This window comes from Anser cygnoides, chromosome 3 (assembly GCF_040182565.1).
Source record: "Anser cygnoides isolate HZ-2024a breed goose chromosome 3, Taihu_goose_T2T_genome, whole genome shotgun sequence".
Taxonomy (NCBI): domain Eukaryota; kingdom Metazoa; phylum Chordata; class Aves; order Anseriformes; family Anatidae; genus Anser; species Anser cygnoides.
The window spans coordinates 90358370-90374923 of NC_089875.1; the positions used below are offsets into that span (position 1 = coordinate 90358370).

Here is a 16554-nt window from a genome sequence, read left to right on the forward strand (position 1 = left end):
AAAAGCTTTGTTCCAAACCATTAGAAAAGTAATAAATTATCAGATTAATTTGGTTAGCCATCCTTGATTTCTACCTTTATTGGGAAACCGATTTCCTGCAGATTCTTTTTAAAAATAGGGCTTTGAGTGGTTGTGGGCCTATTCACCATTTAAAGAATGAATTTCTAGAGCAAAGAAAGGGAGGAGAGACTCTCAGAATCATTGTAGAAATATGTTATATCCTCTGCAGAGAGTGGCAATGGAGGAATCACAATGTTGTCAGAAAACCGTATGATATATGTTTCTAGGAAGGTTTTTAAATTTAACAAAGTGTACACATCTGTAGTCACAGAAGTTTAAATAAAGAGGATACATAGTGTATGCACGTATGTGCATGGCATGTTTGCATGCATGTAAAAGATGTGGTCATTAAATGCATGCAGCTCCTGTGATTTTTAGTGAGATCAGCTCTCAACCTTTCATTCTTCCAGTACGCATGATGCCAGCTGTATGACATGCATGGGAAAATGGCTTCTGGAGAACATGAGAAACATGTGCTGACTGGTACTTAGGAACATTGTGATTTTATATCTAGAGAAGCCTTGGTCAGATGACAGTTGACACACAACTATTCTGGATTTACACCTGGTTACTGTAAGCAGAATCTGATTCTATTGGTTTTCATTTAGAAGTAAAATAGAAGGGGAGCAGGGCTTTTTTATTTTTGTCTTAAACTAGAGTTGGGATACTCACCTATTACACAGAATGGTTTCCTTGCAAAGCGCAGCCTTCCTTGCCATCCTCGATATCGGCAACAGCATCCAGCAGACCAGATACGAATAATAAATTCCAAACCAAAGACAACAATCATGACAAATTCCTGGAAAAGACAAATAAGAAAAATGCCTTTTACTGATAACCAACACGGAAACATCAAGAAACTTATGATCACTGTGTGTGTCTAGCGATCCATCTTTATCACCAGAAGATCCTAAAGCTATGCTGGGATCCTGCTCCCCAGCATGGCCACACATCTATAGAGGAAACACATCCCACAGAGCTTCCTGGTGAAGCATTCAAGTCTAACCTGAGAAACACTAAATATCTGCTAAAATCAGCTACTAAGTATGGAATGCTGAAGGGCTGAATCCTACAGAAGCAATAACAAAGCAAAATTATCCAGTGACTTTGGATAATTTTGGACTTTGGACTGAGGATCAGACCACATGTGTTTTACATAGCTAGTAAGGGATATATGTTATATATCCACATCCATAAAATTAGTTCTTATTTTGAAGGCTGAATGTTTTGGTAAATATAACTTCGTTGTACTCCACAATAATAGTATACAGGTGAACTGACTGAGATGATGAAGATGTATTTAGGTAATCCATTTATTCCCAGAAGTAGGTTAAGATACATGCAAATTTAATTACATACAATAGGTACGTAATTGTTTGTAATACAGTAAACAAATATACACACTAGGTATAACTGCCCCTGAATAATTTGTGAATGAAAACATGCAAAAGTCTTTCTTTATTTGCCTCGCTTGCTTTTCTTTTACGTTGGAATCTTCTTTAAGACTGTTCTTTTCAACCTGTATATATGCAGTTGTTACTGGAAAAAAAAAATTCAGTTCAACAGTGAGGTGAACAGAATTTCAGCAACAGAGCTTTGAGCACAATTCAGCTCTATAATTTAAGGAAATCTGAATCCCTACAATATGTAGTGATAGAGTACCTACATACTGGTACAGAATTATTAACTTAATTTAGATATTTTTCTAGAATGCCATCACAAAGTTAACCATTTTGAAATGATGAAATAAAAATTTGTGTGTTAAGCAAAAGGAGAAAAATATTTGAAGGAGGTTCTTAAGCAGTTCATCAAGAAGAAGAGGATAAAAGCTGTATTTTCTTTGGCAGGGGAATGCATTCCCATATTCAGGATAAAGCTGTCCCTATCAGCCAATTAACTTGTTATTCCTACAAGATAAGGACTAGTGTAGCACTAGTAACAAAACATTGCAAGTAAATTAAAAAGACGAATATTTGCAAGGGGACTGTCGATTCAATATTGACTTGTCCCCAATAAACAGTTTGCATGTTTTTAAACTCTAAAAATCTGGAAGCCAATAAGGCTGTAGATGTCACATACATCAACTCAGGCATTACTTTACTTGAACTAATGACATTATTAATATTTTGCCATGCAGTGGTGCTTTACAAGCTCAGGATTAACAGCAGTACATTGACATATTGTGAATTTAATTTGCTTTCGCATTTTGGTTTCGTAAAACAATTTGAAAACACAGTATTCCATCCTAAAACATGTCAGCTTGTACAACTGCATTGCATTGAAAGAGTTTTTAGACCTTTACCGGTATCTTCATTTCTACTTTTGCAAATTCCATATTGAATTCATAAACCACAAAAGCAGAACAAGATCCTTTTGCTAAAATGCAGCTAAAGAATATGTTAGTCTTTTTTTTTTTTTTTTTTTTTGTTAGAAAAGAACACATGGAAAAAACAGTGCTATTGTGTAAGGTTTTCTTTTTATTCATCCTACTTCAGCAAACTTCAACTTAATTCCATGGACTGAGCTATGGCACAACTTTAGAAAGGATTATGTGCAAAATTGAAAAAGTTCCCTATATAGTAACAACATTTCTTAATAGTTGGCTATCATGCCATACATTTCCTCATAGGAAATTCTGTGTAGACCAAGAATAAAATGGACAAAGAAGCAAACTAGAAAAAAAAAAAAAAAGGAAGAATATGTATTTTAGTTGTATAACTACTACTTTTATAGCGTGAATTGTTAAATCTGGTTTACGCATTGTTAGATGATGTCTCTGAATTTATGGGGGTCGTTGGCAGGCACCCAGGCCATTTGACATCTGATTCTCTTGATGAAGTTACTTCTTCGGGGTAGTGGTAAAAGATACTGGAGGAGGGGAGGATAGCAAAGCATGAAACACTCTTTGCTTCCAATAAAATCTTTTTCTTGTTAAAATCTAATCACAGTTTATTTCATTAACATTTCTGGTTTCCCTAGAAAACATGCTGTGTACAGATGCATAAGAAACACCTCCTCAGTAAGTACTCTGAAATGTCACAGACGTCCTTCAGCCTGTGTGGGAAGTGCTGTGTACAGGAGCCGAACCACACTGGCAGGAGATCCTCTGTCACATCCCAGACCCCATCAGGCCTCCCCAGTGGAGAGCTGGCAAGAATGGAAAGCACTTAACTACTCACAAAGGACTATGCTGCAGCTACGTTGCAGTTAAATTAGTATCATAAAACTGCTGATAGAAATTGAAAAGTGTTAATTTTTGATAGTTTAATATTCTGGTTCCTATTAGTGCTATGCAGCTTTGTATGTCATCTGTACTACTATTAGCAATTATTATTTGCTATGCTTGCTCAGTTACAGAAAGATGAACAGTCTTTATATGCTGAAAGCATGTTTGAAAGTCTCGTATCCTTCACGGTCTCATCTCAGAGGCAGAAATTCTATTTTTCTCTGTCACACACACACAAACACATATACATGTACCACAAAGTGAAAATTCATGGAGGTATATCTGTTCTGAGGAAGAAAAAAAGCAAAAGCATTCTCTCTCTTTTTTTTTTTTTTTTTTTTTTTTTTTGGGGGAGTGTGAGGCAAGAGTATAAGATTTTTCTTGGAGAAATGATGTGAAATGTCTGTGTTCATTCCATACGAAAAATATTTACCACTTCCAGCAACATTATAAATTTATGCAAAGTGATATTCTCTCAAAATTAACTGAATTTTCTACTAATTAAGGAAATTTTTAAAACAGCTGCTGTAGTTACAGTAAGTGAGCTCAAGTACTTTAAATATGGCTCTGTGCACTGGAATGCTGATTTTAAAAATACTGCAAGTCTTCCACACATACCAAACTTCGGGAGGTTTTAAAATACAGTATCAGATTTAATAACAGAAAAGTCACTGAACAAGGTGGAAATAGGATTTCACGCTCATTTTTGCACTTTCTGAAATAGTGTTATTTCAAAATGATCTTTATATCCTGGCCACCCCTACTTTCTCAAATAACAACTGATTTTAAAGGCAATACATATCATGAATAAAATCTACAGGAAAAAGACTTTCCTAGAAAATGTGAATGCATTCAAAAAAAAACTCTTCATGGCAGTATATGTACCAGTTTTTTTGTATTTTGGATTGGTTCAGGTTGAAACCAGAAAGAGAGTCCCACACCGCTGAGAAATAAGTAGTGTTTTAGTAATCAGTGCACTCAATCACAATGTAAATTCAAATTTCTGTCAAGATTAACTTAGGCCAGGGAATGACATTATCTGTTCCTATAGCAGCTGCCCTGTCACGAGTTTCTTGGTTTTCCATGGACAAAAATTGAGAGGATGCAACCCAAATAAGATCAGTTTGTTGATGTTGTTGTTGTTTTGTTTTGCTTTTAAATTTCATCTGGAATGGCTTATTAAAAAAAGAAGCATAAATCTAGGCTTTTGAATAACTTGGTTGTAGTTCCTTAGGAAATGAAACACAAAATCAGAACATAATTGAAAAGGCATGCAATGGAATAAATCATTAGACCCCATATGATTTGTAGGCTTACTGTAGAAATGATACCTACCAAGTATGTTTGTCCTACGCATAATATGAGCCAATATCATTAATTTTGGATTACTTATGAAATATAAAATAACAACTATTACTACAGAATGGGAAAATCCTCCACTATGGACAAATTTGGCCGCCTTCAAAATTCAGCAAGGCTGAATTTGAACTGATGAGCAAGTTTAGATTTACTGGCAACCTAGCCCTTCCCTTCTTATTAACATTACCAAGATCATCCAGGATGCCCTTGCCTTTACCATTTTTCTTTTTTCCCTATGTTGTCATCTTTTTCCAATCCCTGCTGCCTTTGTCCCTGCTCCACAGTTACCACAGCTGTTACTTTTCTGGATATTTAAGCTTACAGTTGCCCCCCCTCTATTACTGATATGGCAGATCCATTGGTGCTTCAGAAAGGGAAAAGTCTTTTTTCCTTCTCAAAGCACAGTTCACCCAGACTGATCTCATTCTGAAAAACTTCTACATATGCAGCTCCTATCGTCACATGGAGGTATGCATATGCAAGAGAAGCAAGGCTAAAACACATGGGCTTAAAAGATTCAGTTGCTTTTGACATAAGGAATGCAGATGCCAGTGTGCTCCTGAAGATTTTTTACATCTGTATGTGCCTTGGCTGCTCTGCCACTGGGACAATGAGGATTACGTAGATGGATGGAAAATAAGAGGTCATCCAGAGCAAGGTTTCTATTAGCAAAAGGTCCTTCAGGACCTTTGTGCACGGAAGCTACAGTGAGCACTTTTATTTTTTTTGCCTATCTAATTAGGGTGCTAATGACAATGAAATTGTGAATATTAGTATGCTTCTCAGGTAGCTTTTGATGATAAGGATTTCCCTAACTGTAACATTAAAACAGCCAAAAAATGTTTTTATCATAGCTTCCTTGTTCATTAACATAACTGCTTATTAGAACTTAAAATAATTGGCTGCATTCCTGCTGCTGAAATCAGGTGCCTTGGATGTAGGCCATCATTTCAAGCAATTAGAGTTATTTTCGTGATTAGAAAATGACCAAAGTTGAGCACTTCGAGCTGTTCTTACAGGAGGCTCCTGTTTTTTTGTTTTTTGTTTTTTAATTCATAAAAAAGCCGAGGTTTGGATACAAGAAATCTAGCCACAAGACAATAGCTCTGCTGTTATTTTAATTATATTTCTTGTATGGAAGTCGTGATATCACCTATTCCAAAGACTAGTGAAATACGACAACAAAGCTGCAGACTCAGTACAGAGCTGACTGCCAGGTCATAGGAGAACTGGGTTTATAATTGACATTATCAGCCCAGAACAGGGACTTGAACATGTCAAATTAATCCCCTGAAATAAGCTTTAATCAGACCACAAGTGCTTCCATACTGAAGATGACACCTCTGTAGTGTAGCTGCACTGCAGATACTCATCTGGTGTAAATCAGCAAACTCTTTACATGAACACAATAGGAGGAATAGGAGGGACAATGTTGTCTGATACCAGCTAAGGAACTGTCCCCTCTTCCCTGAAAATTCATAAAGAGGGAAGTCCAGTGTTTCCAGATCAGTTGGAAGAGAGGGAGAATAAACATTTTTTCATTCTTTCATTTGCGGATGACTGTTTTAAGAATGTCACCAGCTGCTGAAATCTCATTCTGGTGACACATGATGAATAGTGATACTATTCAAATAGCAATGCTTTATTATTCATAGTCAAAGAAGATGAGTGTTTTCTCATTCAATTAAAGCAAGAACATAATACCTCAGCTTCTGCACCCCTTTCTCAAGGAAAAAAAAAAAAAACAACACAAAACCAACAAAAAACTCCAATGATTTAAAGCACGAGATCTGGGCTCTCCACTTTACACTGACACAGCTGGGAGGTGAGGGTAGTGCAATGGTACTCTGTCAGAGAAGCCTGAGAAAGGTGTGGATTTAAAATAGCTGTGCTGTAGAAGCTGTTGTAGCGCTAGGGATGCTCCTGTTATGCTGGCCAGTTTCCAGATTAAAATCAGCATATGTGAATATGTGCATATGTTATTGTTCAAAATAATTATGTAATTTGAATCCATTTGTATTATCCTTACGTCAGCATTAGAAGGGAAGATCTTTGAACTAAACAGCTAACAAGTATATCTACAAATGCATATATACACTTCAGGAACTAATGTTTTAATTCTCCCCAACTGCAGTTTAGCAGTGAGAGAGGCAGCCATAAATCTGAAAACATAACCCAGAGTAGACCCTATTAGTGGGATATAAATCACAACCAGAGACTTCAGTTCAGCTCCCAGTGCAATACCCAATAAGCACAAAATTAAATTTATGCACTTTTTTGTCATTTATCAGTTTCGTAATGAATGTGATACTTTTACAACACTTGCTTTTTCAAATTATGATTAAGATTTCCCATGTTGATTATACATTAATAGAGGATTATTAAGAAATCCATTCTGTGCCTTTTAATTTAATACACAGCTACAAGTACATTGACATAATATTAAAATCCCAGTCTATGCTCAGCTTTAATTAGCCACGTATTACATATGATTTCTGCTATCCAATTCATTCTTAGCTCTTTGTAATTTTTACCTGAAATGTCACCTATCAGTCATGCTTCTTTACTCACTTACAATAGAAAAAAGTCCAGAATTTCTATGTCAAGCAAAAGCAGATTTGAATCAGGTAGCAAAAACACTTAGCAGAATTAGGTAGCTACCATTTAATTATGTTTGTCATCATCCCTTATAGAGTGTTTACCATAGCAGACCTATTTCCTAGCACTGATACTACACTAACCTTCCTCTGCATCCACAGAGGAAGGACAGAAACCATAGGACAGCTGGCAATGCCACAGAAACAAATGCCACAGAAGCTCCAGGATCCATTGCCAAAAGTGCATTTCTCACCACTGCACTTGCAAATTATGGTGCTTACCATCCAAGTGCATGTGTGGGCAAACATACTCCTTTTGGCTCTTAAATTTCGGTGGATGTAGTTCTTCCAGAAAGACCCTGGTGATAACTGAAAACTCTTTCTCAAATTGGGAAAACGGCCATGGGAAATGCTGATTCTGCTGTTCGTCACGTCCATCCTACTCTTCCCCAGACACAGCATCATTCTTAAATATCGTGCTTTCCAGTGCCTCCCACTGACAACCACTGCTTTGCTCCAGATCATTAGTTTATGTCAGGTACAACTACGTTTCTGAGATAGTTCCTGAATGGAGACAATATTAATAGAACTCACACTATAGAATAATTCTCTGCTTTCCAAGCATTTTTGTATCTTGCCTTGTGCTTGTTCATGTTTTCTTTCTCTGTAGTGAGGTATCAGCAATGAATGGTCTTATTTTAATTTTAAAATTATCTGCATATTGAAAACAATGAAGCTCTGTACAGCTGTACCCAGGCCTTCGCATCTCCTTTGTGTTTTCTTCACACATTTTTTTCTGCTGTAGTCAAGTTTCTGATGTCACATGTTACAGGCAGACGTTCAAGCACATGTCTCTGTAGCTACACAGCTCACAGATCTTCCTTTTGAAATGTTTGTGAAGAATTTGATATCTTTCACTCTGTCCAAAAGAAATGTAGAATGGGTGCCAGAGCCAGCACAGACTTTGAATCTTTTTATGCTCTGGCATCCATGCTAATTTTGCATTGATGCAAGGGGCTTAGGCTAGTTGTTATGGTTGAACACATGTATGTGAATTAACTGAGAACATTTGATGTGCTATAAAGTGGAGGGGGATGGGATATTTGTTATTTTATTCTTTGGTCTTAGTGTGCTTAGAGTTGATAAAACCTAGAGATTCTGCAAATTATATTTGCTATGTTCTTTAAGCAATTTTCCCAAATATTCCTAAAGCTCTTTAATGGAGCTTCCCTAGAAACATATCGATGTACATTTTGATTATTGGGAGACCTCTGGGCATCTGGGATTATGTGCTCTGAAATGTTTCCAGTACCAAACACAGAAAGCAATTTCAAGAAAGTGTTATCTGACAACTGGTAAACTTTGGCAAATTGGACTTGGAACGTACTTTATCCAATCTGCCAAAATCCTGCTTATGCATCTAGTTTACTGAACATATTTGCTTCTGTAATCTCACCAGACATTTCTGTTACTTGCACAAGTCTTCATTTATAATATTTTTATTCAACTTCCTAGGTTCAATGAAAAAGTTAGCTTGGTCCCTTCTTTTTGCTCCAACAATTAAACTTTGAAATCCAGTATACCACATCTCATGTTTTACAAATTCTGCCATTTGCTGAGTATTTTTCAGCTTTTTGTATTATCTTTTCTAGGCTCTGGGATTTTGGTCTCCTGGAAAAAGAGAAGAGCAAAACCCTTCCACATCCTCTTAAAAACATATACGTATATCTTTGTGAGACATTCGTTTCCTGTGCTCATATCTTCATATGGTGCAATCAGCCAATTCCTGTCTGGTTCAGATTTGATACCAAAATTATTATCCTGTCCATGGAATACACCCTTTCCTTAGGCGCTCAATGTAAACCTCCAAGTTTTAAATGACCAGTGCTTATTTTGCTAATTCATCATTGTATCTCACCCCCAGTTCACAGTGTCAGGACTGAACTTAGTTCCTGTGTGTCTCCTTGTATTTGTCATCATCTAAACTTTAAACTGTCTTTGAATATACTTCTGCACCTGATCCTTGCAGATAATTTTGATATTTATCTGTATTTTGTATCTATTTGCTTGATTTTGCAGTCTTTAAACTAAATCTTGTGAGCAGACCTTTTCTCTTGCTTGAGGAAACTTCGCGTTTTGGCTGTAGTGAGAAATGTCTTTGCATGCTTTGTCACATCTGTGCAAAGTGACTAAGTGGATTACAGTTTCTGTATGTTACTCAGACCGTGGGGGTTTAGGTTTAGATTTACAAACAGCTTTCATATCACTGATATTCTGCCTTTTTCAGCATCCTTTTCCTTTTATAATATAATGTTTGGTAGACCTTTTCCTTAAACTTTATAACCTCATACCTTGGCTTTCCTCTAGAGATATATTCTGCATTTCCATCTGGAAAATCAATATTTCCCTAAAAAAATCAGGTCTAAATTTCTGATGGACTTTGATATCAATCCATTTTTTACTGTTGCAACCTACACTACCTGTTTGTTGGCTGTTTTAATGAGGTAGTTCTTGCTACCTATACAAGAAGTCTGAAACCATATCAAACCGCCATGAAGCTAATGAAGTTCAGTACTGCAGACTATAGCATAAACTATTACAAATCTGCATCTATATAAAATATTATACTTATGACTTAGAATAGGTTTACCTTGCTACCTTGTTATCACTTAAACTGATAAAAAGGTAAAGATGTCATGGAAGAGCGGTTGTGCAGGGAATGTTGCTCATTTGTCCTTAAAGGAGGTCAGGGACAGCTGGTTTGGTTCTTTAGGATGATGTGTTGATTAGTCTAAAGGGAGATGTGCTTTTCCCTCCTCAAAGAATTATATCCCTATTAATCTGAACCCTGACACCTCATCACTAACATTGAATTCTCTCCTTTTTCCACTCTTAATCTCCAAATCCTCAAGTCGTGAGTGTTCTCCTACAGAAAGTGGCCTCTTGAAAGGCTGGCTAAAAGGCCCTTTTTTGAATAACATTGCCAGTCCTTTCCCTCTTAAGAATATATTCTCTGCCTTTGAAGCAATGCTAGTCTTTCCTGTGCTGGGAAAACAAAAGGAATCAGAAACAACTCCAGTGATCTTTACATTGCACAGTAAATGGAGATCTCTTACTGGAGGACACCTGGTAAGTAGTTCTTCCTGGCAAATGCTCTGGCAGTGACTCTGAAACTCTCTCTTGCCTGCTACTGCATTTGCTGTTGAACGCTGTAGCACTTGCGGTAACTGTTTGTAGTTATCCTACCTTCTTAAAGTGATTCGGCTATGAGATTTTTCTTTGTCCTGATTGCAGACCATGTGTAATAATGCTGTTTTAGTCATCTTTAGTCATCAAACCCATTTAAGCTTTCCCATTAGAAGCATAATACGTTGCATTTTTTAATTACAAGAGAAAAAATTGATTTCATTCAATGCGTGATTTTTCATTCTTCTTTCTATAAAGGTTGTTTTTCCTTAGTAAAGAAGAATGAAATAAAAAAAATGTACAAAATGTTACAGACAATATAATCAAGCCCAGAACCATATCAGTAATAGGGTTATGCCAGTATCAAGACTTTTATTCTCTGATATGTTTGAAGTGTGTTTTAAAACACTTAGCACTGTTGACAATAGATTTTTCATAGATACATTCACAGTTTTATATATGGTGTCATGTTCATTTGTTATGAAATCATTTTTATTGTTACTTTCATCTCTCTCCATAGATACAGTGTGTGAGTATTTGTTTTAGAGGTTTGTTGGTTGGTTGGGAGTGCCAGTGCTGCCTTACAACAGGAGAATTACAGCTTTAGGGACATCTACTGATGTGTTTTTAAATAACTTCAACATTTCATTTACATTTTTGTCTTCAGTAAGACTTCCTCCTAATAACTTTTAACTTTGGAAAAATGCAACCAGAACTTAGGTTTCAGATGGGAAGTCAGCTCTGTTTGCACACAAAGGTTCTTGGGCGGTTTTAATGAGATCTGCTGCAAATTCTTGTAACAGTCAGTTCTGATTTCATGAATTGAGTATACATAACAGGAGAGTATCAATTTAATTAACAAAGACATGAAATTGTTTATTTTGAAAGGGTAAGACTATATTCTTTCAAAGCTAATAAGTAGTTTATTATGATACAGTAGAATTGTTTTATGCTCATGTTATCGCCTTACAATAGTAGAACATATGAATCCAAACAACAATGAAAATATGGAGGCTTTGACCTTATCAAAAATACATTTCCCTCTCTTATTCTGTTCTTGATAACTTCAGTTTCAAATATATAACAGGTGAAATTTTTCAAAGAGTTCTATAGAGAAATTTTGAAATTTAAAATCCTTGCTTTGATTTGGAATGAAAGGAAATATTGAAAATGAGTATTTTCTGAGAAAAACCAATTCTGAGTTTTTACAACCTCTAGCAAACTTGAAAATCACTGATTTTTTCTCATGGATTAGTTCATGTGTTTCTCTTTGGAAAAGAATCAATGGAACTGTAATAACTGTGGTCTATACCCTAGCTTTTTTTTTGTTAGAGATGTATCTATGATTGAAATCTCTCATGATCATTCATTTTTCCTTCTGTGCATTGTTAGCCTGTCCTACAGAGCCATCCATTTAGTTCTCTGCTCAGGTCTGGTGGTCTTTTATCCATGTGTTATAAGATGATTCAAGTTCTTGGATAATAAATCTAAATCAAAATATGTGACTTTTTGAACAGAGGAATCTCTCTCTCTCTCTTTTTTTTCTTTCTTTTTTTTTTTTTTTTTTTTTTTAATATGTTCTGCCCAGCCTTAAAATTTTGTAGCTAGTATTTGTATGATTACATTTCTGTGGATGGATTCACTTTCCTAAATCAGAGACAAATTGAATATGTGCTTGCCTGTTACAGGGCAGCTATACCCTATGTTTTCTAACCAATGTTCATCCTCTTTCTACATTTCATTTATGGGAATATATGAGAAGAGAAAAATCTTAGGAAGAGCTTAATTGCTAGAAGCACTTACTAGACTCTCCTTTTGGATTCATGTAAGTGACCACAGTAAGTTTAGAAGCTAGCTTCATCTACTGTACGCTGTCTGCTTTTATGTCTTTGGGAACTATTTCTGCCTGAAGAACATGTTCCTAGAGAACATTTTCCGAGGTCCTTATTCTGTAGAACTGTGTATAGCTTTCTATCTCAGCTCTTCTCAGAGAAAAACACAAAATAGAATTGACAAAACAAGTTCTGCAGAAATTCATGAGTTTTGCAATCTCTCCAATGTGCTTAAAAATGAGAATAATGAAAAAAAAAAAGAAAAAGATTACTTTGTCACTTCAAATGAAAATGATGTTTCGTTTCTACAGCGTCAATTTTACTTTTAAGCCAAGATTTCTAAAGTGCTCAAATACACAAAGAATGTTTTATCACAGGTCAAATGAGGCATCTAATCTGATCCAAGACTTTTTCTGGACTTTCTGATTCCCCAGCTCTTTGTGGGTCAAGTCAAATTATTTTATTTTCTCAAATAGACAACAAACAAATAGAAGTGAACCAGTTATTCACATAGCTTTAGCTGAAAATGATCTTAAAATATAGAAAGTTTGATCATGAGAGCGAATTCCCTACAGTTCCAAATATACTCTTTCCTGGCTATCGTCCCCAAAAGATTTGATTTTGCCTTCCCAGCCCAAGTTTTACTTCCCTTGTGTGTACTATTTGATAAAGCGCCAGCAAATGTACTTGTAGGAGATCAGCAATACACCAAAGATTATTTTCTTGCTGTGTTAGTTGGATTCTTAAGCTGCTTGTGGCTTTTTTGATGTTGAAGTAGATTTTATTCTACTGTCTGTCTGGTATATATCACTGCTACAGCTTGAGTGCCAGAAGTTATATGCTCAGATGAGGCTAAAGCATAATTATAATTGTAGGTATAAGGAGTTGTATCTGATGCTCTCCCTCTGGTTAGGCTTATTATTTCTGGAATAAAATCTAACCAGATTCATTACTGATGTAGCAATATTTCACATACACTTAACATATCTAAAGGGCTTTCATTTTAAGCATAAAACCCAAATACTAAGCGCATTTCCCTTGACAGGCCCCCAGATAAGTAGAGGGTACCTAGGAATCCAGCAGTGCTTGTTCAGATGCCAGCACTGAAGCCCTGGCTGGGTACAGCCTGACGCAGCGTGGCAGCTTTGTGCTAGCCTTGGGAGCAGAGCTCAGGAATTTCTGCAGTCCAGACAAGTCCATTAACCACTGCTGACGCTCAGAAGCCCTCAGCTAATACTGCTTTCCTAAACAATTATTTACTTTGAGCTATTGCACTCTGTTGTATTTTTCTGAGAGAGCACTTAGGATGCAGTGATTAGGGGCTATGTTCTCTGCTCCCTTGTAAGGTGAGGCTCAGGGAGATGGATAAATGGAACTGACTGATTGCAGAACAATAATCTCCTCAGCTCCTCTGGCCTTTCTGAGAAGGAAGGAAAGGTTTACTTACCTCATTTACACTTCCTTCTTTAACCTTCCCATGTAATTGCAAATAGCTGCAATATATCAAAAGTCACAGGTGCTGGTGCAAGCAGCAGCTCAGGTATTAAGCTGAAGGAACATTACATTAGCTTTTTAGCCAATTAACATGGCTCTAGGGGGGACCATCTGGAATAAATCTGTGAAGCAAACAGTTCACAGAAACCCAGCAGGCAGCTCTAGAGATTGTTGTATTTGTACTGTACTTCATCAGAAAATAAACATCTATCTTCCATCTCGAGCACGAAGCAAAACAGTATTAAAGCAGACCTCTGATAGTTAATACAACTGTCTCTACTAAATGACACACTTGTAAGAATTGTGTGAATCACTGCAAGTAAAAGGTTGTGGAAACTCTAGTGACTGTAATTATTTGTTGGCACAGCCAAAACAACTACTCATGACTTAATGTAGAACTGCATTATTTTCTTATTTTGCGGTTGCAAAAGCCTGCTTTGATAACATTACTAATATCAGCTAATGATTCAGTATGCAGAGAGGGAGCAAATCATGCAGCAGCAAACTGGAATAAACCAGTCAGCTTTAGCCTGCTTCTGGAACTTCATACTTTGCTGTGTTTATATTTTTCTCCATTAGAGACCCACAGCAGGAGCCGTAAAATTCGTCATCACTAGATTTATTCCTGACAAGGGTTTGCTGAACACACAAGGCTATAGCATAGAAATGTTGGACCAAGCTACTAGAGCTTCGATGCTTCAAGGATTAACTATCCACCCTCCTTGGGGTCCTCCTTAGGGACATTTCTGTGTTCAGAGGATGACAGAAGACGTCAGAATTATTGAGATGGACAAACTCCATCTTTGAGGCCATGGCAGCAGGAAGCGCAGTAAAGTTTCATGCACCAAACCCCAAACAATGCAGCTCTGCTGAAGGACACCTCTACAAGGACTGGGGTATGGGCTAATGGAGCTCCCGCACCTCAACCTAGCCATGGGAGCAAACCCAGGACTTCACAGAGCTCTTCCATGGTAAGGCTCTCAGGTGAGCCACATAAAACCACAGGGAACGTGTTTATCAGCCAGCTGAGGAATCAGCGGTAAGCGTACCAGCACAATCAACTAATATGAGGCTCAAGGGAAACACATATTTGCTGTCAGAAAAAATGGCTTTTCTGCAACTAATTTGCATAAGCATACAGGGAAACAGGCTACCTGTCAAGAAGGCACCTTCCATCTGAAAATGGGTGTTTTCAGACAAAACAAATTTTCCCACTTTCTATACTAGAAAACCTTAGCAATTAGTGTAGTGATAATTGCAATAACGCAATTATTTACAGAGCATTCAAACAAACTTCCATCTGCAAAGTGTTGTTCAACTATGCAAATAATGGAAGTAGATAGGAGTACAGGATTAAACCTGATCACTTTTAGCTGTCTTAATGCCACTTGATCTTTTCTCCAGAAAAATAAATAAATAAATAAATAAATAAAAGGGCTAACATGGCTAGGAAGCAGAATACCATATTTAGCATGGTTCTCCCTAATTAACTCTGCTAAGAAACAACACCATCAGATGGTGCAGAGCACCACACTTCTGCAGCTAGCAAGCTCAGGACGTTTAGTTCAGGTATCTGGATGCAGTAGCACATTGTGCTCTGGAGGCATACCACACACTGCAATTATTTTTATCGGACTGCTCACACCATAATTAATTAGGAAGCTGTTCTCAAAACTAGTTCTCTCAGTTATATACAGTGATGACAATTAAAATGTTGGCATTTGTCAACAGTTACTTCACCGCAGGCACTACCTAACAAGCCACAGTCTTCTGTGTACATGGAACTGAAATAACCATGGTAACTCTGGGTATACAGTGACATTTTAATGACCACTACCGCTTATCCTCAGGCCATCACTTGCAGAACTAAATGGCCCATCAAGAAGCAGATGAATAAAGTGGCATCCATACAATGCATGAAAAATGCTAAGCGCTTTTAGGGATTAAAGCCATTTATATCTACCTCAGAAGGGAAAAAAGATAAACATAACACAAAGCATGTATTATGAAGAAATAATGAAACTACCACATCCTACTGCAGCAACTGCCACTAAAATGTCAGTATCCACCAATAGCTTGCACAAATTGGTATCTAAGATACCAAAATTATTTCCTATTTTAAGTATAAGTGCCTCTTACTACATACTGACTTTATAAATGGCAGCAGCAGTATCAAAGGTCTTTCATGCTCAGTCACTGCCAAACTGCAGTAGAAAGACTATTAGTAGCAAAACACAGCAATTCTCAAGTAAAAAGAGGATGAAATACAGTACTTTATTAAAACTTACAGTCTTGACTTGTTTTTAAAGAAAAAGATGGTAGAATCCTTTTTATTATCTTTTCATCATCATGATAAAAAGTCTGGTTTCTTAAAGTATTCAAGAATTACATTATTCTCTCCATGGTGAGGAAGAGGATTTGAATGTATATAAAAGTATCTGTAAAACTGTCTTGTATTTAGAAGTTTCACTTACCAAAATGAAGAGACAACCAGAGGCAAGTTTTGTGTGTTCAGGAATAGTGGAAAACACGGACAAAATCAAGCAACCAAACACAAGGAGAAAACTGAAAAAGAAAGAATATTAATAATTGTTAATATTTTTCAGAACCCTGATCCAGTAGATCCTACTTCACCAACATTAAAAGAAGACTATCAATTAACAGTCTTTGTTAACAAAAGGGAATTCAATTACTACTAAGCTCACTAAAGACATTTGAACAGTCTCTTCATAATTCTAAAGACTTTCATGCAGCGCCAGTAGAGTTAATGTAAACAAACATAAGAATCAAGATTTTCTTA

At 36.6% G+C, this 16554-nt stretch overlaps 1 protein-coding gene across 2 annotated transcripts in view; it reads right to left on the minus strand.

Moving 5' to 3' along the window:
* Window positions 1-16554, minus strand: part of KCNQ5 (potassium voltage-gated channel subfamily Q member 5) — a 291754-nt gene that overhangs the window by 71090 nt on the left and 204110 nt on the right. For both annotated transcript variants that reach the window (XM_066994664.1, XM_066994665.1), the window contains exons 2-3: window positions 16229-16319; window positions 733-859 (exon numbers count right to left, since the gene is read on the minus strand). In XM_066994664.1, coding sequence (XP_066850765.1) covers window positions 733-859; window positions 16229-16319 — 218 coding nt within the window. The remainder of the gene's footprint in view (window positions 1-732; window positions 860-16228; window positions 16320-16554) is intronic.